General features: G+C 36.5%; 1 protein-coding gene across 4 annotated transcripts in view; it reads left to right on the top strand.

The window, feature by feature from the left end:
• The window catches only part of CBFB (core-binding factor subunit beta), a 51,577-nt gene extending 29,546 nt beyond the window's left edge, over positions 1 to 22,031 (top strand). The window contains exons 4-7 of one of the 4 annotated variants that reach the window (XM_063140938.1): positions 3,426 to 3,542; positions 6,253 to 6,348; positions 12,650 to 12,716; positions 18,356 to 18,443. In XM_063140938.1, the coding sequence (XP_062997008.1) occupies positions 3,426 to 3,542; positions 6,253 to 6,348; positions 12,650 to 12,673 (237 nt within the window). In that variant the 3' untranslated portion in view covers positions 12,674 to 12,716; positions 18,356 to 18,443. Of the gene's footprint in view, positions 1 to 3,425; positions 3,543 to 6,252; positions 6,380 to 12,649; positions 12,717 to 18,355 lie in introns of all 4 variants that reach the window. The other 3 variants (XM_063140937.1, XM_063140934.1, XM_063140935.1) reach the window with 3 other exon arrangements.
• The last annotated feature ends 572 nt before the right edge of the window (positions 22,032 to 22,603 follow it).

Here is a 22,603-nt window from a genome sequence, read left to right as displayed (position 1 = left end):
CCTTAGAGTTGTGACACTTACCTAGTTTCAAAGGCACCAGTGAGTCAGGGGAGAGCCTCAGACAGTGCAATATACTTGATATATTTCTATTTAATCATTAGACCCCCATTAATGCCACTTCATATCCCTATACAGATGTGCATCTGAGCCCACATGATTTTGAGCGGTAGTAATCACACAAATTAGGCCTATTTGTGGTGGGCTCAATACGTATTTGAATGTGACTCCAGTGCACAAATATCACCCATAATTTTTACATCCTGTGAGAGATTAGCTGTAGTGCTCTACATCTGCCATATCTTGAATAGCATGTTTTAGAAATGCATCAATATTCTTGGAGGGTTGGGTTTGATCCTGGCAAATCATTTTACAGTATTTGTATGCTACTGTTTGGCCATAATGATTTTCAGAGTGGTTCACAATAATAGAATTATTGACAACAATATTGCCGTCACAGTGATGAATGCCCTAAGACCAGGGATGTATGGGAAATTAGTTTCAGTTCATTTTTGATCAAGATTTACCCAGTTCACAGCTTTCAGACCAAACACTGATTCAAACACAATCTACAGTCAAAGTCTGTATGTTTCCAAGTTTGTAGTAGAATATGCGGACTAAACAAAATGAGGTTGACAGCATGAATACATTTGAAAATGCACATAAACATGTTTTAATGAATGAGGAAAGAATGTGTACGTTTTAAAGATACTCACAATTGCTGCACACATGAAAAAATACTTATGCATTTTCATGAGGAAAGGAAGGAACAAAGATTGCAATCTAATATGAACACATGATGAAACAAGCTTCATAGTGGAATGGAAGAACTTCAGCAAACTCAAGTTAGAGCATGGGAATTGGTCCATGGACCCCTGGATGTTGCCCACCCCCTGCCATAATACCTATACAGTAATTGGAGAAGATAATTTCTGAGTATTGTCCTACTGGTCCTGGAGAATTCTGAGGGAAGAGAAATGGGCTTCCCATTCTTTAAGCTTTCAATGGTATAAAATGAATTTGGGCTGGTGTTCAACTGCCGTTTCTCTTGGCTTGGCTTCCCTTTAAAGGGTGGTGGTTGCAAAATAGGGTTCTGCACTATCTGGTTTCTCTCCCTTTGATTCAGCCTGGTAAAAATGCAAAGTATAGAAATCGGTGTTTGAGATGCTTTTGAGAATCTACATGTGTAGAGGTAGTACATCTCTAAATACCAAGTGCTGGGGAAAAGCAGGGGATGGCTGCTGCCTTCATGTCCTGTTGTGAGAGCTTAAAGAAGCATCTGGCTGACCACTCTTTAAAGGCTGCACTCCAAAGGATTGCTTTGGTCCTTACAAGGAGCCAGTGGAATACTTGACTATTTTTATTAGACCAGCTGGTCCCAATGCTTTTTAAACAAACCAGTTTTAAATTTCCCCTTAGTTTCAAAATCATGTTTGGGGATATTGAGGAGAAACAAATCTAAAATCCTGATGGGCTCACAAAATGTATGTTTCATGGTTCCCAAGATCTTGCCAGACTGCAGGTCTGATTAAAACAAGCCAATTACGTTAAGGTGGTTTTTTTCTTTCTCTCAAAATGAAGCTTGGGTTAGCTTAGCTGTGTCACCTTGACTGTTTCTCAGCTATTTGGAGCCAGCTTAACAAGCTGTTTCTGGGAACATCATTTATTGTGCCAAAACCTCATTACAATCTCTTTCAGTATAGTAGTCTTGATCTGAACACTTTGGATGAATTTAATGTCCAAATATTCTCCCCTAACAAGCAGTTGCTTTATTTTATGATTCTTGTTTACTAGTAAAAGTTCTTTTATATTAAATCCAATGGGCAAAATTACATGAACACCTGTATGTACATTGCATAATATTTGCAAGTACAAACTGTAAAATCAAAATCTTGTTGGCTTTCAGTGTTAGGTTTTAGTGCTACCACACTTCACATATTTGAAACTGACTTAGAGTTGCTGCTTTGATGGTAGCTTTACATTTAGAATACCAATATGAAAAATTAAAGAGTTCTGTGAATCATTATGCAGGATAATTTGTTTTGATCTCTGTTTCTTGTTGGCTTTCAAAGTGAAAATACTATGTCAGGTTAAATAATATTTGGATATAGTGATAATGGGAATACCATTTTTAAGGGACGTTAAAGGACATAACCATTGTTAATGTAATGAGAATAATGCTTATTCTCTTTTCCTCCCCTGCTCCCAACAGCTGTTGCCCTCTAGCATGCAAATTCCCCCACTCTCCCTTTGCTGCCCTTAATTATGATTCATTGTTATATCTGCTCACATTTTTATAATATCTAACATTAATCTAGGATTTGAAGCCAACTTCATTGTAAATAGCAGATCAATATGTTCAAAATAATTTGACTTAAATTAGCATTCATGAAATAATATGCAGTTATGAAAGAGCTGCATTATAATGGTTGGAACAGGATGGTTGAAAGAAGACTGCCTTTCCGACTTTTGCTTCTTTCTTCCTTGTCCTCAGTTACTCTACTTTTCCTTTGCTGCTCTTCTTTCTCCCTTACCCATAATCTGGTCAAATTTATTATGTTCTTTCCCTCTGTTTGTTCATTTCTTCTCATACCTCTTTTGTTACCACCACTGCATATTTGGCAACTGAGCTAAGGTATGTCTGAAAAGTCCTCGAGGTCAGACCAGCCTTCCCCAACCTAGTGCCTTCCAGATGTTTTAGAATTCAACTCTCATCAACCCCAGCCAGCATGGCCAATGGTTAGGAATGCTGGGAGTTGAGTCAAAGGCTGCATCCAATTGGGGAAGGCTGGGCTGGACAGCTTCCTCTTGAGAGGATGCTTTCGGATGGCACCATCTTGTCCAGGATGGTCTTGCCCAAAAGCTAATTCCATAGCAAGTCAGCCATTTTCATCTTGGTTGGACTTTTCACTTGTCAGTAGAGGTGGTTAGGCTTAGCAAGGGAACTTGTACAAGGGAAGAGAAAGAATGACAGGAGAACACCAGAAAAGGAGTTGGGAACCTAGAGCTTGGTGGTCTGGCCTTGACATAAGCATGCTAGTTCCAGCTGCTGGATCTACCTCGATTGCTTCAAGCTACCATAAATCCACTAGCCCAGCCTTCCCCAACCTGGTGCCCTTCAGGTGTTTTGGACTACTACTTGCTGGCCATTGACCATGCTAACTGGGGATGATGAAAATTGTGGTCCAAAACATGTGGAGGGCACCTTGTTTTTGCTCTGAGTGTGATAAAGGGATAAAATGTTAAGAAATTACTGTTTTTATTTATTTGATTTTATAACTTACATTTCACTTGCAGCATTCGCAAGGTGTCTAGCAAAATCACAGCTGCACATATAAAGACAGCAGTGGTGTAATACATTAAATCTCTATATAGATTCATTGTTATATACAGTCTGCATTATGAGTATATGTCTTCTCATATTTCAGGTCTACTTAAAAGCGCCTATGATTCTTAATGGTGTTTGTGTTATTTGGAAAGGCTGGATAGATCTTCAAAGACTAGATGGCATGGGCTGCCTAGAATTTGATGAAGATCGGGCACAGGTAAGGAAAGCAGTTTCATACTCCTCAAATATGAGTGCTTTCATGCACTATAAAATGTGTAATTTTGGTGTATATGTCTTTATACCTTGGGAGTGCTATATAAGTAGGACCACTCTTAAGGGTTTAGCAACTTCATTCATATATGATCAGCATCTTTGGACCTGCCTTTTGATCCAAGTGAGAAGTCTCCCTGCTCTCCATTGTCTTCCTTCATTAAGAGAAAGGAAGACAGCGGCAATTGGGAAGACTTGTATCTTGTTTGCTTGTTCTTTCAGTTTCTCCTTGCTAGGGGGTCTGTCTTTGATCTTAGCTGACTTTTGAGCTTTTGACTTTGGTATTCCTTGCTCGTACTTTAAAATACCCAAAATTTAAAATACCCATCTTTGTTTTCTTGCCCTTTTGTCATTCTTCTGCTTACTCCATAGTTCAAGAGAGGGCAAGTAGTAACTTGCTTGTACTTGTTTGGGCAGCAGTGGGCTTACCTAAACTTCAGGTACTAAAGGGTTTTGATGCACTTTACTGAAATGCCCCTTTCCTGGGCTGTTATCATGACATCTTAAGCTGAAATTCTTGGTTGTTTAGGGGCAATTTTTAAAAAAACACACACGTCAGTTGCCACAAGATAAAAACGAAACCTGGCTATTAACTGAAATTATGGATTATTCTCTAATTAAAACGATAATGTTGGTTTAATCACTTACTGACCTTTTAGTTAACATCCTGCTATCGCCTGATTGGGTCTTCTTTTTTGAAAGAAATGAACTCTCCCTTCCCACCAACCCCCATTTTTTCCATAGTGGAAAGGATTTGTGTTTTGTGGCAACATAAAAATTGCTAAGGAGAGCCTGATCTACTTGAAAGCAGAACTTAATGGCAATTTTGCACATTGCTCTTTGGTGCACATTGCTGGGGATGTAGCTGACATATATTGATTGACAGATGTTTATATTAAACTAAGCAAGGCCACTGGGGGCACTCTTTCACATCATTTCACAAAATAGCTTTAGGTTACAGGAAATGCTCTAGGCAAAAAAGGCAATTTGACATTCTCACACTACAGACATTTTATTTTAAATTTAAATTTTAATGTGCTTAGTCCCTTGGTATATTAAAATGTAGCTGAATTCTTGCAGCATGTTGGAGGGGGCGGTGTTACCTGTGAATCTTAGGAAAACCTGACTATTAAAGGAATGCCATCATACTGAATGTAGTAGGTGTGGTCTTTGACTATTGTCATTTACATGTTTTGATTAGTGTAAAAGTATACTGAATGAAAAAAGGTTGTGATTCTGCCTGGAAAAAGTGCAACAGATTTGCACTTTTATCACATACAGTTAACCATTATTACTCAATATAGGCCAGTCATTCTGGGAAACTTGAGGTACCACCCTATTATAAACTTTTAGCAATAGATTTACTGAAGTGATGCATTAGATGTCTTTTCAAATTATATTAAACAATTTTCTTCTGGGAAATAGGAAACACTTCAGTTACTTGTCTGTTTAATACAGTGTAGGAGGTCAGCTTTGTGAAGAGAAACCAAGATGTTTACTTTAGAAAGTTTGCAGTTTATTTGAAAATATTATATAATTTCATGCACAATTTCCAGATTTGCTCCTTTCCCCCTTTGTTTTGTATTGTATTCCCCCTTTGTTATTGTATTTCATTTTCCAAACATATTATGCTGTCACCTTTGTAGTTTATAATATTTTCTGATGGCTCGTAGCTAAACTATATATAGACAGTTATGACAAAAGAGGATAACTAATATATATTGTTATCTATAGAACAAGAAGGTATGATATGGCTTAATAGAACCTCTCTTTCCTGCCCCCACACGGTGTAAGTTATCTCTAGTTCCCCATTAATGACTTGGTGTGGTGTATATCTTTACATCAGGTAAGGGAAGTCAGGCTTATGGGAATGCACATGTGGTTGCTGCGCCCACAGAGGAACTGGATCATGCCCATATTATATAACAATTTAATCTTACAAAACTATCTTTTAAATCAGCTTTCCCCAACTGGGTGTCCTCCAGGTGTTTTGGACTGCAACCCCTATCATCCCTGCCCATTGGCAATGTTGGCTGGGGCTGATAGGAGTTGTAGTCCAAAACATCTAGAGGACACCAGGTAACGGTTTTTAATGTACAGATAGAGTGCAGTTCTAGGCATATTTAGACAGAAAAAAGTCCTACAACTCCCACTATTTCCCCACCAGGACTTGTTTCTGTCTAAACATGCATAGGATTGCGCCATAAGAAAATATGAAGAGCCTTGCTGGATCAGACCAAGGGTCCATCTAATCCAGCATTCTGTTCACACAGTGGCCAACCAGCTGTCAACCAGGGACCCCCAAGCAGGACACGGTACAACAGCACCCTCATACCCATGTTCCCCAGCAACTAGTGTATATAGGCTTACTGCCTCTGATACTGAGGTCACCTTAAGAGGAGTCAGGTTATATGTTGTTTTCTTAGAATAATTCATTTGTTAATTTTACATTTACAAGCCATTATCTAATCTGTCAAACTTTCTAAAAACTTAAAAATCACTATGTGGTGATGGTTCTGCAATATCAGTAGTACATCTCTTCACATTGTCTTGTTTCCTCTTACCCACTTTAGTCAGCTAAACGATGACTAGAGTCAAGCAACCATTGTTTGATTCAAATGCTGCTTCCTGCATGACTCTGTGCTTCTGGTTCGTAGCAGGAAGATGCATTGGCACAACAGGCTTTTGAAGAAGCTCGGAGAAGAACTCGTGAATTTGAAGACAGAGACAGGTCTCATCGGGAGGAAATGGAGGTGAGAGTTTCACAGCTGCTGTCAGTTACTGGTTAGTACTCTATCAAAAATCTAGATTTTTTTAAATACATTTTCTGTCTAGTGCATGTTTTTAAAATTAATGTTGCCATTTTAATCAATCCTGTTTGGGCAAAAAGTATTACATTAGTACTTTTAAAAGTGCAAACCTATAAACTAGACGCACAAATGATGGACACCTATTTAACTCGCTCACTCTGCCATGGACAGGGACTATGGCCTTAGCTAGACCTACCTGAAAGTGTGGGGGAGAGGAGGGGAGACCTCGCATTGCAATTAACGCGAGATCTCACCCCCGTTTACACGTAAGGCGCCACAACCTCAAGAAGAGAGACGTCAACCCGCCATTTTTTTATTTTTAAAGGGGACGTAGCGCACAAACGCTCGTGCGCAAAAGTAAGTTTTTTTAAAAAAAATTAACTACTTTCTCTGCTCCTCACCCCACCCCCGATGGGCGCAGTGTTCCTGAGGAGCGCTGCACCCTGTGTGTGGCTCCCGGCTCAGTGCGGAGCTGGGTAAACCCGCGGAAATGGGCCACACGTTCCGTGGTCTTGGGCTCAGCCCAAGACCGCAGAAAAAACAGGCCCAAAGGGAAGGGCTGTATCCCGGGGCAAGGGAAGGATGATCCCTCCCTGATCCCAGGATCCCCTGTGCGTCATCTGGATGCACAGGGACGATCCCAGGGTTCGCGCCGGGATATAGCCTGGTCTAGCTAAGGCCCAAGAGGCCATTGGACCCAGTGGATTTCCCTCTCCCCTCCCTGCGCAGTGGCCCACCCCAACATACCCATTTCCTTCCTTCCTAAAGTCAAAATCCTGACCTCCACAGGGAGCCACTGCTGAGCTTTCCACGGTGATTGGAAGGGCAGAGTTGCGGGGAAGATCCACATTTGGATTTCCCCCTCCAAGGTCAGAGCTCTGTCCCCAGCCTTAGAGGGTGAGATCCACTGCATTAGACTCTGTCTAGGAGCCACAAATTGCACGCTAAGAGTTTGAATCCTTCTCTCAAATCAAGTTTGCCACTTGAAAATGAGAAATTCTAACTTCATGATTTCTAAGCCTTTTAAATATTTGAGTTTATGCAGATTTAATATAGCATACAGAATGCCTTTTTTCTGTATGTGCCATACTAATAGCTATATGGGGTAGAATTCTGCATTAAACTATATGTATATTATTTAGTATTAAAACTAAATTTTATCAGATTTGGCCAAATTTATCACATTTGGCCTATTGTATTGTAGATTGGCAGTGTTTTATTTGCACATGGAGCATTGGGGATAAAAAGGCAAGTGTGGTGCAGATCGGTAATTGAAATATGCATGACGTAAGGGGAGAAACTATTGTAAAGTTACGATGCTTCGTGGGAAATTGCTTATGCTGATTTGCTATTATGCTGATTTTGTTGCTGCTTTATATTCTGTGTACTGCATTTCTAAGGTAGGAGAGTTGCCATTTCTTGTTGGGAAAAGTGGGAACAAATTTCATTTAATAGCAATGAATAATAAATATCTTTCTGACTTGCATAAAAACAAACCTTTTCAATTGCTAAAACCAATCCTCATTATTTTGGAAATTATACTAGTTTTCAATAAAGGCATAATCTTGCATAATCAATAGCAATAAAATATTTGGTGACCAAACTACATGTTTTCCTCTTGTTGACTTTTGTTCAACTTACACATTTTTAAAAGTAATCTTGATCATGGAATATTTGAAAACAGGACTGCATTTAACTTCAGCTTCAGTTCCATTTTCGTAGAGGGAAGATGTAAAAAACTTGTTTGTGTTTCTTCCTAAATCCATTTTTTTTTGTATTTTCATATCACAAGCTCATTGTACAGATACAAGTAGACTGCTTAAAGATCTGAATGATGAATATTGAAAGTTTCATTGTTAGAAATGTATACCTTCAGCTGCTGCAAACTCTGCATATATATATATATATATATATATATATATATATATATATTTTAAAAAATCATGCTTAAATGGCTTTAATAGATACCACATTTATGCTCAGTAACGAGAGAGAAGTCCTTGCAGTACTTGGTCTGCCCCTACCCAAAAAAGCTTTTTGGAAACATTCAGCGAAACCTTAGCAGCATATGAAAATGATCACAGAATTTATTCTTTATTTATACAACTTTCCTAGAAGAGATGTTCCTTTATTTTAGAACATGTTGTGCAACCTTTTTTAACTATAGGAAACCAGTAGATTATTGCATGTGCAAAAAAAGAACGCAAAATCTTTATTAAAACCTTCAAACACACTCTGTATTCTTGTTTTGAATCTGCCTCTTTTGAAGCATAAAACTAAGTACTCTAAGTGGTTCTAGAAGTATTTGTAGCTACTATTAACGATGACACATCTAAAATTATTTTCATGTTCTTGCATTATTGAAAGATTTCACAAATAAAATTACTTTATATCAAGAGCATGTCTAAATAAACAACTCTATAAATTATTATATCTCTTTTTAATAAACATGACAGATATGCACTTACTTGAAAAGTGAGAAAAGAAGGTATGCAGCATCAGAAATAACCAGAATATTGAAACAAGATAAGGCATGGGATTTGAAATATCATTTGAAAAATGTTTTCTAATGGTAAACTTCGTGTACCTTTCAGGAGTTATAGGAAAGAATGGTATGTTGGAATTGTGTAGCATTCTAGCCATAGTTGGGAGGCAAAGATTTATAGGAAGAAAGGATGTTGCATACTATGTGGCAACATCTGGAAAGTGTTGCCTATGTGAATTTTTTTCTTTTTTTTTTTTGTATTGATAGTCAAGCGTCTCTTCCTGCTTGGAAGATTGTACTGATGATGTCTGCTTTAGAATCATAATTATGTTTTCAGAGTACAAAAAGTAATACATGCATTGTAATTGCTAGATCTCTAATGATTACTTTTCTTACAACATTAATTTAGGGGTATATAGGTCCTGGGGCAAGGCTCTTAATGCAAAGTTTGAATCTGTGTAATCAGTCTAAAACTATCGCGAATGGCAAGAAATGAAATAAAGTGAAGAACCAAATTCCCTCTCACCCATCTGACAGTAAGGCCTATAGGTACTCTATGTTAAAGGAATCATAATTCCATGGAAAGAAGAGCTGGGTTCTACTAAACCTAGGAAATAAGTATGAGCTATGCTGAGCCCTGACATCCTGCACGCCAGAAGTTGTACCTCTACCACCCTTTGTTGACAAAGTCAGCTACAAGGGCTAAAAAATTGTTGTAGTTGTTTTAAGAACCAGGTGAGGCTAGAATTTCATATTGTACACCTTGCCCAGGTGGGGATTTCAGTCTTTGTTTAATGTCTAATAAGAGTTCAAAAGTGGGGTGGGAAGGCTAAATAGAATTTAGAGGGCTCAACAGTGGGATGTGCTTTGCATTGCTCTCTGCTCCTTCTTATTACCAGTGTAAGCAGAATAAACCTGCAAAAAATAAACATGTTTACATTTATCTGCTTAACTTGCATAATTTATACAATTCATAGACTTGAGCTTTTCTTGATGCAGAAGGAGAAGTATTGGGTCTTTCTGCTATTTGCTACTGTTCATGACAAAAGGTTGACATTTTGAGAGTAGCTAAGAGTGATAATGACAAATGGCCAAGCAATCTTCAACAAAGCATCTTTTGGTTCTTCTTTGCTAGTCCATGCTTCAGTATGCATGATATTGCAAAATGTGCAAATCAGCTGAAACAAGAATTTTACGAAGACACAGCTTAGTAGATACACTTTGACTGATGTCATGGACAGGAGATTGCCAGTATGCTTTCTGGTATTCTTCTGGTAACTCTTGCCTCATCTACACCAATATTGCACTATGAAAGTGGTATATAAAAGGCAGGAGCCACACCAAGCAGGATATAGTGGTATGAAAGCAGTATATGGCATGTGTCAATGGGCCCCAACAGTTGTCAGTGCACTTCAGTACCGCTATAAACAGTAGTGTGGCTCCTGCCTTTTATATACTGCTTTCATATCACTTTCATAGTGAAATATCCTGCTTGGTGTAGATGAGGCCTTCGTCTCCCCAGACATTCTACCACAAAATGCGGATTGGACTAAAGGCAGTGTTCTGCATTGTTGGAAGGCAGTAAATAGGTTTTGCACTAAAGTTCCAAAAGTGTTTTCCTATGATGAACATCTTCTATAGTTTCAGAGTTTTACTTAATTAGTTTTATTGAAATAGAAATAGAATTCAGAATAGATCATATGCCTCTTTATCGGACCAACTGTGTCTCAGGGAAAATGGCAAGCTTTCAAGTTTTATAGCCCGGAGGCAGAAAAAAGAAGAAAGTTGTCCTGGGTATCAATAAAAGAAAGAGATTTGCCTTATTCCTTGATGGGTTGGTTTCTGTAGTGTCTAAAGTAGTGGAAGAGGAAGTAACTTCTAACATCAGAGTATACGGTCATGGGAAAGTTACTTTGCATGTTTTGAAGTGCTGCAATTACCAGTTAAATAATTTTGTTAAAGCCTTTCCTTTAGAAGGTAAAATAAAACTACAGCTTCCTGGCAACCCTTAAACTGGAGACTGAATCCTAAACACCTAACCCTACTTTCAGTTAGCCAAAATAATATCTCTATATATGTCTATGGAAAACAGCTCAAAATCCTAGCTTCTTATGGATTTTTCCCAATAGGGAAAGAAAAAAAGATGCTTTCAGTTGAGAAAGTATTGTTTCATGGCTGGTAGAGATGCTATAAATATATAATTACTATTGATCACTGTCAGTCAGTATCCTGCTGTTGCTCAGGCCCTTTTTAACCTGCATTGACTGAAAGAAGAGCATACTTTACAGTATTGCTTGACTTGCAAAATTGATCTGCTCTATACAACACTCAACATTGATTCTGTGCAAAACATAAAACGTTTTCTCCATGATATGTGCATTCAATGGCACTTTCATAGTGTACCATTTGCTGTGAGTGGGAGTGGTAAGTCCCAACATATTCAGTGTGACTAACTCCTAGGAAAGTGTTAATAGGATTGTGGTGTTTAACAATTTAAGACTAGGATAGTCTGTTGCCGATTACATATGAGAGAAAATAAACATTCATTCTGGTTAAATAACATGAATGCTTTATTTTCCATAGGGTTTTACAAATAAAACTGTGAATATATGTTGCTTAATATTGTATCCCCAAAGGCATTTAGACTGAAATTTCCGTTTTAAGAAATATTAAATTAAAATTTCTCATGATGCAACACTATTCAAGCTATTTGACAGCCAGCATTTCAGTCAGATTCTAGTGCTTGCATGCACCTAGAAAAAACCATCTATGGTTCTGGCATCTATCTATTCTCTTGTTTCTATTGCATTTTGAAAAAGGTTTCCTTATACGGACTGCCTTTCTAATCACTTTCTTCTTGCTGCTTCTTATGACAATTTGTATTAGGTGCCAATAGGACATGAACGGTATATCATGCAGGTCACCATTTCTTCCTTTATTTATGAAAAAAGTAACAAGACAGTAATAAATACATTTAGACTATACTTATTAACTATATTTATTGTACTTAAAATTCAAAATAGAAAAACTGAACAAAAATTATGACAAGACTTACAATAAATAATGATTAAATCATGAAAAAGAAGACATGAGGTAAAATCCTATCATGATTATTACTATTCCCAACATTTATTAGGATGCCTAAAATTATCCATTTTATTAATCAATTCTTCATATGAAATTATATGATTACCCATCGATAAACTTTTAATAATGACCAAGTCCTTCTGTCTCGATTTGATGTATCTCCTGTATTTTGTTATAAGTAAGTTGTTGTTTTCATTATGTGTAACAGATATTAATGGGGAGAACCGTGGATATAGATAAATTTGAAATTTACACATTTTTTGAGATGTTTTTATTGAGAGAGGAAAAAAGCTCATAGATGTATAACAAGCCAAGGTTGATACCAAAATGAATCATAAAGTTTTTTTAAGTATTCCTGTTCAGGTTCAATAACCTTTACCTGATTTATGCCAGTTTAAAAGTAAGTCCAGTTTAGCTATCTAATAGTAATTGTTAATATTAGTGACACTAAGCCCTCAATTTTTATTTTTCTGCCTTTTCATGAAAACTTAGGTGATTTATCTAACAAGAAAAATTTCATACTTTTTTGCCATTTATCCAAAATTACTGATATTGCCAAAGAAATATTAATAATTAAAAATAAATATGTTAGCAGGATGTTCATTATTACTGTAGATATTCATCCAATCCAAGAGAAGCCTAATGATCAATATACTATGTCTTTTTCTACAGATAACTGTAGTTTTTCATGATTAAGTTCAGCAAGAGTACCCAAGTCAGATTGGATCCAGATCCCAAGGTACTAAATTGGCTTCACCTTCCATGGAATATTACTTACACAAATGATAACTGTGTTTTCAATTCATCAGGCATATTCAGTGCTATCCCCTCTGATTTACTAAGATTATTCTGTATCCAGGAACTATACTAAATTTATCTAGGACATTTAGTTATTATATAAATTATTCACTTGGTCTTATCAAGGTTAAAGCTACATCGCCCACATAGAATGATATTTTAACTTTTCTTTTTCCAATTATAACTTGATAAGTGCTTCTATTTCTTACAGTCATAGCTAATTATTCAAAAATTATAGTAAATAATAAAAGTGAAAGTGAACATCCCTACCAAGTACATCTTTGCAAAATAATATGGTCTGGTTGATATCCATTAGTTGAAACTTCGGCTGTAAAATACCATTACATCAATGAAATTCAGTCTTTAAACTGCACCCAAAGTTCAGTTAGCCTAATAGTTTCTATAGGAAGTTCCACTCAACTTGATCAAATGCTTTATTGGTAGCCATTTGTTACAAAATATTCTGCACTATCTCTATGCCATCAATTAATCAACTGGTATTAAATGCTATATTATGCCAGTTTTATCATGAGAAATTATTATTATTATTTATTTATATACCACCATCAATGTACATGGTGCTGTACAGATTACACAGTAAATAGCAAGACCCTGCTGCAAAGTTATAAAATCCTGCTTAAGCAACCATATTGGATGGTATGACTTGTGTGTCCTCTAGTCTTTCCCAGATTTTTGTGTCACAATTATTTCAATTTCTGTCCATAATTTAGGGAAGGTTTTGATTCAAATTAACACATTAATAGCTACATTCTCCACAAAGGTTTTATAAAATTCTTAAATAAGCCATCAGTGCTTGTGGATTTATTATTTCTTTTAAAAAAAAATGTACCATTTTTGTAAATAGTGTGTCAAGAATATCTAATCTTATGTCTAACATTGATTAATTTTTGGTCATTTTAATTTGTAAAAATGAAATGTTTACTCAGTCTAACAATGGGTCTTATATCTTATTCAGAACTACATAATATAACTTAAGCTGGTTTGTTTTGTTTGTTTGTTGTACTGATTTAGTTATTTTACCCTTACGTTATTGGTTGGAATCACCTTTTTTCTGATCATCTCATAATAATTTATCCAATAATTTTGAAAATTTGCTACCAAATTCAAGCTATTTTTTCTAATAAAATGAGTAGTTCTATCCAAGTTGTAAGGCTGTTTTAATCCTAATACCTCTTTAAGTAACAATATTTTCTCATATGTTTCTCTTTTTTTGCCTCTTTATTTTTTGCTCCAAATTTAAAATTCGTTTAATTTGACATAAATTATTATTATTATTATTATTATTATTATTATTATTATTATTATTATACTGTCCCATGGCCGAAGCTCTCTGGGTGGTTTACAACAATTCATAAAAAATACAAAATACATCGTAATAAAAATAGTCTAAATTTTTAACATTAAAAAATTTAAAACAATCTAAACAGCTAAAAGCAATGTAAATAAATATTTTTTATTCAATTCTGATGATTGTTTAAGTAAAAATACCCCCTATATATGCCTTAATTGTGTTCCACTTAATGGCCAAGTTATATCAGGTGTTTTATTTAACTGGAAGAATCTAACCAATTCTTCATTGATTGGTTGATGTCCACTTCATGATATAATAACATTTTATATAAGTTTTATTTAATTTTCAGGATATTGCTTGTTCAGTATTTATTGTGAGCATGATCAGCGTACACCATAGGACGTATTTTCACTGCAGTAATGTGTTACCAAATATGGAGTAGTTCGGGGAAAATCAACTTGAGAAAAAGAAATAGGAACAGAAAGAAAAATGTATAGTTTGTTTCACGTGAATATAAAAATCCCCCTATCTCAATTTTTGTTCATAAATATCTTAAGTGATATTTTTGGACTATTTCTTTCTTATTCTGCTAGTAGCAGCTCTGTTCTCCATAGAAGGGAACACCTTTAAAATCATCTCCAATCTAACTCAGCCCTAGCTTTTAAACTAATCGGTTTTAACAGAGATCTGAGAAACAGCTTGTTTAGGTTATGGCGAGTAAACACAAATGGAAGCATATTCATATCAATATACAGAAAAATGTACTGTAATATAGTTACCTATCTCATCTACAAAGTATCTTAAATGATAAATGAAAGTTTTAAAAATATAATAGCTACGCTTTGTTTTTGATACATTGCAAGAAGCAAAAAGAATCCCACATTAAGGTGATCATTTTTAAAGTTTCCTGAATGAAATACAAATGTACTTTCTCCTGTGTTATTTATTGGTTGGTTGGTTGAGGGTTTTTTATTTGGAGAATTTAATCTTTTAACACTATTTTTTTAATTTTTAATTTAAGTTTTCACTTTCATTTCTAAGTTCAGTCAGACCAGATAAAAGTGTCTTGAAAGCATTGCTTAACTCAATAGAACTGAAAGTCAAGGTGCTTTCAGACAAAGTTTTTATCAGACACTCTTCCTGCTCATTTACCCTGCCCCATTTTATGGGGGTCCAGATGTTGTCGTCTTCATCTTGTAACCCTCTTGGTTCCATTGGCTCTTCTTTCCACACAAAAATCCAGTATGGAGGAAAAGATTGAATAGTTGCATAATATATATTAATTGGTAACACAAGGAATCGTATCTGAAAGTACCCTTAATGTGTAAATATGGTATTTGCTTAGCTAACTTGAATTGTTAAACAATGAACTCGTAATTTTTCAGTTTTGCTTTGATGTAGGTAAGGCAATTAGTATGCAGGCTGACATTTAATTTTAAAAAGCAGATCGTATGACTTTAAAAAGTGCATTCATCGTTGTCTTTAGTATATTTAGAGCATGATCCAGCAATAGCAGGGTTGTAGTTCAATTGTTACTAAGGGAATACTTAATCAAAGCTGGATTTTACTCTTCATCTTTCCCTCCTTTGTCCCCCACCAACCCTACATCCCATTTTCTAAAAACGCTAAGGACAAATTCACAGGCAGCAATTACCCTTTCTGAAACTATTTTCCTTGAGAAATTTCCAAACTGACTTAGTTCCTTTTGTATGATACATGCCACCAGACATGGGGTGAACAACTTGTTCAGCACTAAGAACCAAATTTTGTCACATATTTTAACCTTAGTCTGTGCTAATGCTGAGAGGCCTTTATTGTCTTTCTAGTGTTATAGTCCTGTCTTAATAGATTCAAAGGATGATGTACTGTATACGTGAATGTATTATTATTATTATTATTATTTCATGATACCCTCTCTTTCTTTTAGTAATTTCACATGTGTACTGTTCCCAGTAAAAACAGCTTTCATTCTGTATCTGGCTTGCACAGCTTTGGCTTAAAAATAGAAGTGTGAAACTAATTACTTCCTGGAAATTACTTTTTTCACTGAAATGGCTACTTGCCTTGGGGTTTCTGTTGGTTGTTTTTTAAAAATATGTATTGGAATAGGGCATTCAGTCAAAGCATTTTCCTTTTCTATATGCTTGCAAAATTAGAAAATACAGACTATAGCTCAGTGTTCCCTACAAGGCAGCGTCTGCTGTAGTGAAACAAATAAGGCAAATCATATAGATTTGAATGAAAACCTGTATACTTTTATCATAAGTAATAAAGATATTTTGTTTATTTGTTTTCAAATGCCTCACCATGCAAATTTTTAAAGTTTTGCATCTTACTGAAATGTGGGCTATGTTTGTGAAATGAAGAAACACTATTTGATCATACATTTCCATGATTATTGAAACACTTTACTTTGTGCAACCTATTTCCTTTTTTAAAAAAATTTAGAAGGTGCCAGTCATAATAATGTTTCATGGTTACTTGGCGTACAGTCCAATATGCTGATTTGAACATCTGCCTTAATTAGAACTCCCCATTTTGAGCAGTAGAGACAAAACATCTAAAATTAGATGGAAATATCTTGAAGGCTTCTGAGTTGAGATTAACATAAGTAGCATGAAACCTGCATAATTCACAGGATAAACTGCAGAAGAAACTCCTCCCCCAAAAGACCTCTTCTAAGGGGAAAGGAGGATTTAACTTCTTTTCGTCCCAGAGTGGGGGGCGGTATTGGAGTTTTGAGACAATACACTGAATCCAGTTCCCCCGCCCCCCTGGTCAAGTCAGAGAACAAGGGTAGACTTGACTTCTCTTCTCCCACAAAAGAGAACAGCTCTTGGGAGGAGGGATTTGCATTTCCCTGTACGAATAACCAACATTGTTTACTCTGGTAGCTAAAGAACTAGCTCTGGCCACCAGAGCTGGTGGACCCAATTAGGAAAGGGGAAATGAGCAATGTTTGAGCTCACCAAGGTTCTCTGGACCCACTGCTTGCCCTTCCTTGATTTGCACTTGCATTTGTAATCAATGTTCATTTGCGCAAATGGGAAAATTGTGCAAAATGAACAGCTATTGAATGGGAAAGTTGATGAAAACAATTCCCAAATTTGCACAAATTTCCAAAAATGTGCACATTTCCCCTATAGATTTTAGTAATTTAAAATGTGCATGTTTTGAGGAAGTTGTGCATTTTGAGAAAGTTGTGCATTTTTCAAAACACATTTTGCAAACCTGAAGGCAAGTTTGGGAAATTCCAAACATTTTGTGAGAAAATGCACTCTGGTTTTCATTCAGAATTATTTTTGTGTGGTTTGCGAGCTGAAACAAAATTTTCGTACATCCCAAGGCCCAGTTCACTTGTAACAGGAACCCAGGTTTCCAGAGAATTGTTGCTTACCGTGACCAAAGAAATGTTCTCATGAACACCTGAGAACGCCTTCCCCCTTACCAACCTGCCCAATTGCTGAGGGCATCGTTTTATCTCTCTTTTACTGCTTCAGAATCTGTTTAGATGTGGAGTGGTGTACAAATGTTGAAAATAAAATAAATAAATGAATGCTACCTGAACATTTCTACTTGGCTCCTCCTGCAAGTAGAAGCAGCTAAACAAACCACCGACCCTTCATAAGTAGTTTATCACAACGTCTAATCCAGGGATTTTCTCTGCAAACAAACCAGAGTCATAAGCTATGAGTTGTTACTGACTTACGCCATTTCTACACCTGCCTTTTTTCCAGAGATCATCCCAGGATCATCCCTGTGCAGGCAAATGACACACAGGGGATCCCACGAGCAGGCAGGGACAATCCCTCCATTTTCCTGGGATAATCCTTATGTGTAGAAAGGGCCTTAGTTATAACTGCCTTGTTTGGGGATGTGACAAGCCAAAATCCCCACTCCAGGCATCACAATAAACAACCCGCAGACAGAAGATGTTTTTAGCCACTCCTGCTTTCAGGAGGAGCCAAGCAGGAGCAATTAGTCAGCATTCACAAGCATAGTTGCTTGAGCACGATAATCAGGATTCTCCTTTCTGATTTGTGGGAAAGAGTGCCATAGTTATTGTGAGTGCCGGTGCCATGCCATAGTGGGGAAGAGCAAAGGCATTGAAGAGGAGAGGGGCTAGCAACCGTTTTGTCAGCTGTTCACAATGCTGATTTAGAATGTCATTTGAAACACTATTTTGCTTAGCTTTTAAAATACCGCAGATATTTTTTAACCCTTTTCCTTCTTCTTTTATCCCGCTTTCCCTCCCCATGTCAATTCAGGCAAGAAGACAACAAGACCCTAGCCCTGGGTCAAACCTAGGCAGTGGCGATGATCTTAAACTGCGTTAAGAGAAGCAACTGCTGTGCCATGTGTGTGCTTTTTAAACTTGGCAAACGATGGAATTAAAAGACCAGAAACTGTGATAACTGGGTATATACTATAGTCTATTCCCTGACCTGTGGCAGCCAAACTATCATGTCCTGCCGTGGTTTGCACTATGTTTGTGTTGCATTACCTGCATTTCTGTTCTTTAAGCATGTCACCAATGGGAATCTGAAATTCTTGTTTTTCTATGCAAGCTTATAATTCTGTTGGCACTATTTTAGCAAGGAAAGTTACTTTTATGCAGCTATAAAAACAGTTCCTCAACTGGTAATATTTGTTCATTTCAGAATAGGTCAAAACATTGCAGAATAAAGTTTTTTGTGACTTCTTTAAAAATCAAAACTTTCTAAAACTAATTTTTATATGGGATTTTTTCGAGGGTTAGTTTGTCATTGTGTTCTTGTGTTTTAGACATGCAGTCTTTGTGGTTTTGTCTTTTTTTGCACTTTCTTTTTTCTCTAAACTTGCAACACATTTTATCTTTCTTGCATTATGCAACCAAAAAAAAATAACAGTGTTTTCAATTGATTTATTGAATTACATGTTTTGTTTTTAAGAACTGCAATATCCCATGGTATTGTTTTGCATTTAAGTTATGTTTCTGATAGCAAAATATCTAAAGAGATTTTACTCTGTCAGCACATGGTTGTAGATTCTGTTCTGCAATTACTAGTTGGCAGTTGATATCCCCCTTATTGAAAGTCATTGCAGACTCACTTTGATTTTATTCAAGGACTGTGTAAAAAAAAAGATCTAAAACAGAACACCAAACCATTGTGGGTAAGTTTAACAGTAGGCTGTTAACAGCAGGCTAGGAAGAGTATAATAGTGTTACTTTTAATACAATTATATTGAAAATAACTGCTTCAGTTGTTAAAATAAGAACAGGATATAATAACAACTAGAAATATGAATTGAAACATTTGAATTGCATTCAGAAAGTCTCGTCCTGGCTGAAAGATACCTTGATGTTTTTATTAATTAACAATTTTGTTACAATATTTTCCAATAGGGTAAGATCTGGGGTAAAATAAATAGTCATTGTTGAGTTTTGCAGATTATTCCCTGCTTTCTTGGCTCTATTATTCTATACAGTACCCTTTGCTGTGTGTTGTATACAATAGTTCTTGTGCAGTTTATTTTGGGGAGGAAATATTTTTTAGTGATCAGTTTGAGACTTTTAAAGTGCAGTGTTCATTTTCTATTTTTGTATGACTCAGTATGGCCATCTGCTGGGGTGGGGGGAGACTTGCCTCCCCCTCCCCACCCAGATCGAGCTGTAATCCTTAGAATCCCTACTTGGATTTAATACAAAAAGTATGTATGAGCCAAAATGTGCAGGCACTATTCTGTCTATTTGTATTATGAGAAACTAGCCTCCCATCTTTCAGTGTTTTTAACCAATGAATAAAGTCATTGCTCTGGTTAATATTTTGGAAAGCAGGGTTAGCTATATATACAAAAAAGGCCACAGTGACACACCCATTATCTGGAGAAGGAACTTGAAAGTCAGTTTGGGGGTGGGGTGCCTTCCCTTCTGGCGGAGTGACTGCTGCCCCATAGCAAAACATTTAGAAAGCCAGGATTTTAGTTTGTCTGTGAATGGTCATAGTATGTCTCCCAAAAATAAAATGTAGTAATTCATGGTCTGTCTAATTCAGATCTTACTTCATATCCAAAAGAGGTGATGTTTTCTTTTTGAGTCTGTAAACACAGTAACTCAGTAGTGTATGACAACTCTGCAAGAAAACACATTGGGGAATTTGATTATAGCAGCAGTGGGGAAGGGGAGATTGCTTTCCCACCTGTGGGAAGAAAATGGGATTGATTCAGGTGGGGAGTTTGCTTGCAAAAATAGTTCAAAAGGGAAATGTTGATCTTGCATCACTCAATACCACTGCTGGCAATCAACTTTGCACCACCACCCGCCCCACATTTCCTAAATTAGCATTCCCAACCTGGTGCCCTTTGGCTTTCTTGGACTTCAGCTTCCAGCAACTACAGCTAGCATGGTCAATGATCAAGAAAGCAGAGGATTACAGTTCAAAACATCTAGAGGGCATGGTGCAGGAAGGCAGCTTTCAAACAAACCAACGCTGAAGCAGCCATGTATAGTTTGAGCCTCCAATTTGTTGAACTGTGCTTCAAAATGCTGCAGTAGAAGTTATTACCACCACCCCACCTGGTCATTTTGTCTATGGCTAGTTTGATTTTCCAGCAAATATACCCATGTACATTGATGATGCAGAATACCAAAACAACTTGAAGAAATTAAGAATGTTTGTTCAATATGATTTTTTATGCATTTAAATTTCTATTTACATATTTTGTATTTATATACTCCATCCTCCTGAAATATTCCTGCAGATGCCAATGTGACTAAGGTGCATTATTCCTAATTAATGTTAATAGTTGAACTAAAAACAATTACAAATACTTTTACATTTTTTAAATAGTTGATGAAACGTCTGCAAATGACAACCCTGAATCATCTGTATAATCTAGTGGTTGTTTATTGGTATTGTTACCAAATAGGTTGTTACCAAATAGGTTGCTGTCACATTTCATGTTTTAAATTTTAATATTCTTTCTGTGCATGTCTTCCTTCTTTAGTTAAGAAATGGTCCAAAAAGTTTTCCTGTTGCTTACCTGTTCTAACCTGGGGTGTTCTTGTATTCCCTTGTATTCTGAAAGAGTGTGGTGTTACCTGATAGTTTTATGCCTACAACACCCTTCAGCCCTCCCCATTGGCTATGCTGGCTAGGGCTGATGGGAATTTCTAGGACAAAACATCTGGAGGACAACAAGTTGCCCACCCCTGAGCTACTGGTTCCATATCAAAACTACAGAAATTATACTATTGCATATAAACTTTTGCTGTCTGTAACTTTTTTCCTATTTTCCAGAATTATGCTACTTAATGGCTATGTTCAGACAATCGTATCTTGGTTTAATAAGCTGAGATATGAACAAGTCTTTTGCCCATGCATGTAGCCCTTTCGCTCCTCCTTTGCGTTGTGAACAACGAAACCAGAAAGCATCTAACCATAATTTCCTGTTTTGTCCAAACAAGGAAGCTATGGTTACCAACTTTGAAACAAGCCAGAATTTTAAACCCACTTCAGACAGGGGTTTAATAACCTAGATTTTCTAATCTTAGTAACTATAGTTTCCTGGTTTGGATTAAATGGAAAAAATATGGTTAATAGGGGTTTCCTGATTTGATTGCTTGCAATGCAGCGCGAGAAGCCAAGAAACTGCTTCAGCAGGCAGAAGGCTTGTTCACATCTCAGTATATTGTCAAAACATGATTGTCTGAAGCAGATCACTATGTCTTAATGCTGGCATTAAGATCACAAGCCCTTTCCCTCTGCTAGCAAGTGCAGACATTTTAAACAAAACATTAAGTTATTGATGCAATTTGATATTTTTTCATAATTTCTATTTAAACTGAAGTTGCATCATCTTTGCGCTAATCTCGTAAGAGTTGCCTTAAGCTTCAAGATTGCTTTTGCTATCTTTTTCTGTTATGTTAACCGTATGTTCATAATAAACTTCTGTATAGTGAAATGAAGTGGCTGTAACTTCCTTTCCATCAGTTAGTGATCAGTGCTCATTCATGCCATTGTATGTTTAGGGATTAAGGACAATTTGGCAACTGTTCCAAAGCACTCTCCTCTTTTACAGAGTGGTGGATAGATTACTGTTCATTTTTAAGAATTATGGTGGCATCTAGGAGCTATTTTAGTCCTTTTATTCCCTTTTTATGAATACTGCCAGTGCCCTAACAGTACCCTAACTCTTAGGCCTTAGCTAGACCTAAGGTTTATCCCGGGATCATCCCTGCCTGCTCCCGGAATATCCTGTGTGTCATTTACATGAACAGAGATGATCCCAGGCTAAACCTTAGGTCTAGCTAAGGCCTTAGTCAAGAGTTCAATTATATAAATGTTATATGAAAGTTAAATGATTTCATTAGGCTCTGGAACATATAGGAACCAATTCTGACATACATTTCTAGTGAAAGTAGATAATTTCATTGATAATTTTCAGTAATATATCAAACATGATCTACTTGCATGCTCCTGACAGACTTCAGTAGAGTCCTATTCCCCTCCCCCATCTCTCCTCTTCCGTGTAGG

Source organism: Elgaria multicarinata, chromosome 14 (genome assembly GCF_023053635.1).
Source record: "Elgaria multicarinata webbii isolate HBS135686 ecotype San Diego chromosome 14, rElgMul1.1.pri, whole genome shotgun sequence".
Classification (NCBI taxonomy): Eukaryota; Metazoa; Chordata; class Lepidosauria; order Squamata; family Anguidae; genus Elgaria; species Elgaria multicarinata.
Note: the sequence above shows the minus strand (reverse complement) of the source record. Positions and strands in the feature narration are given on the sequence as shown.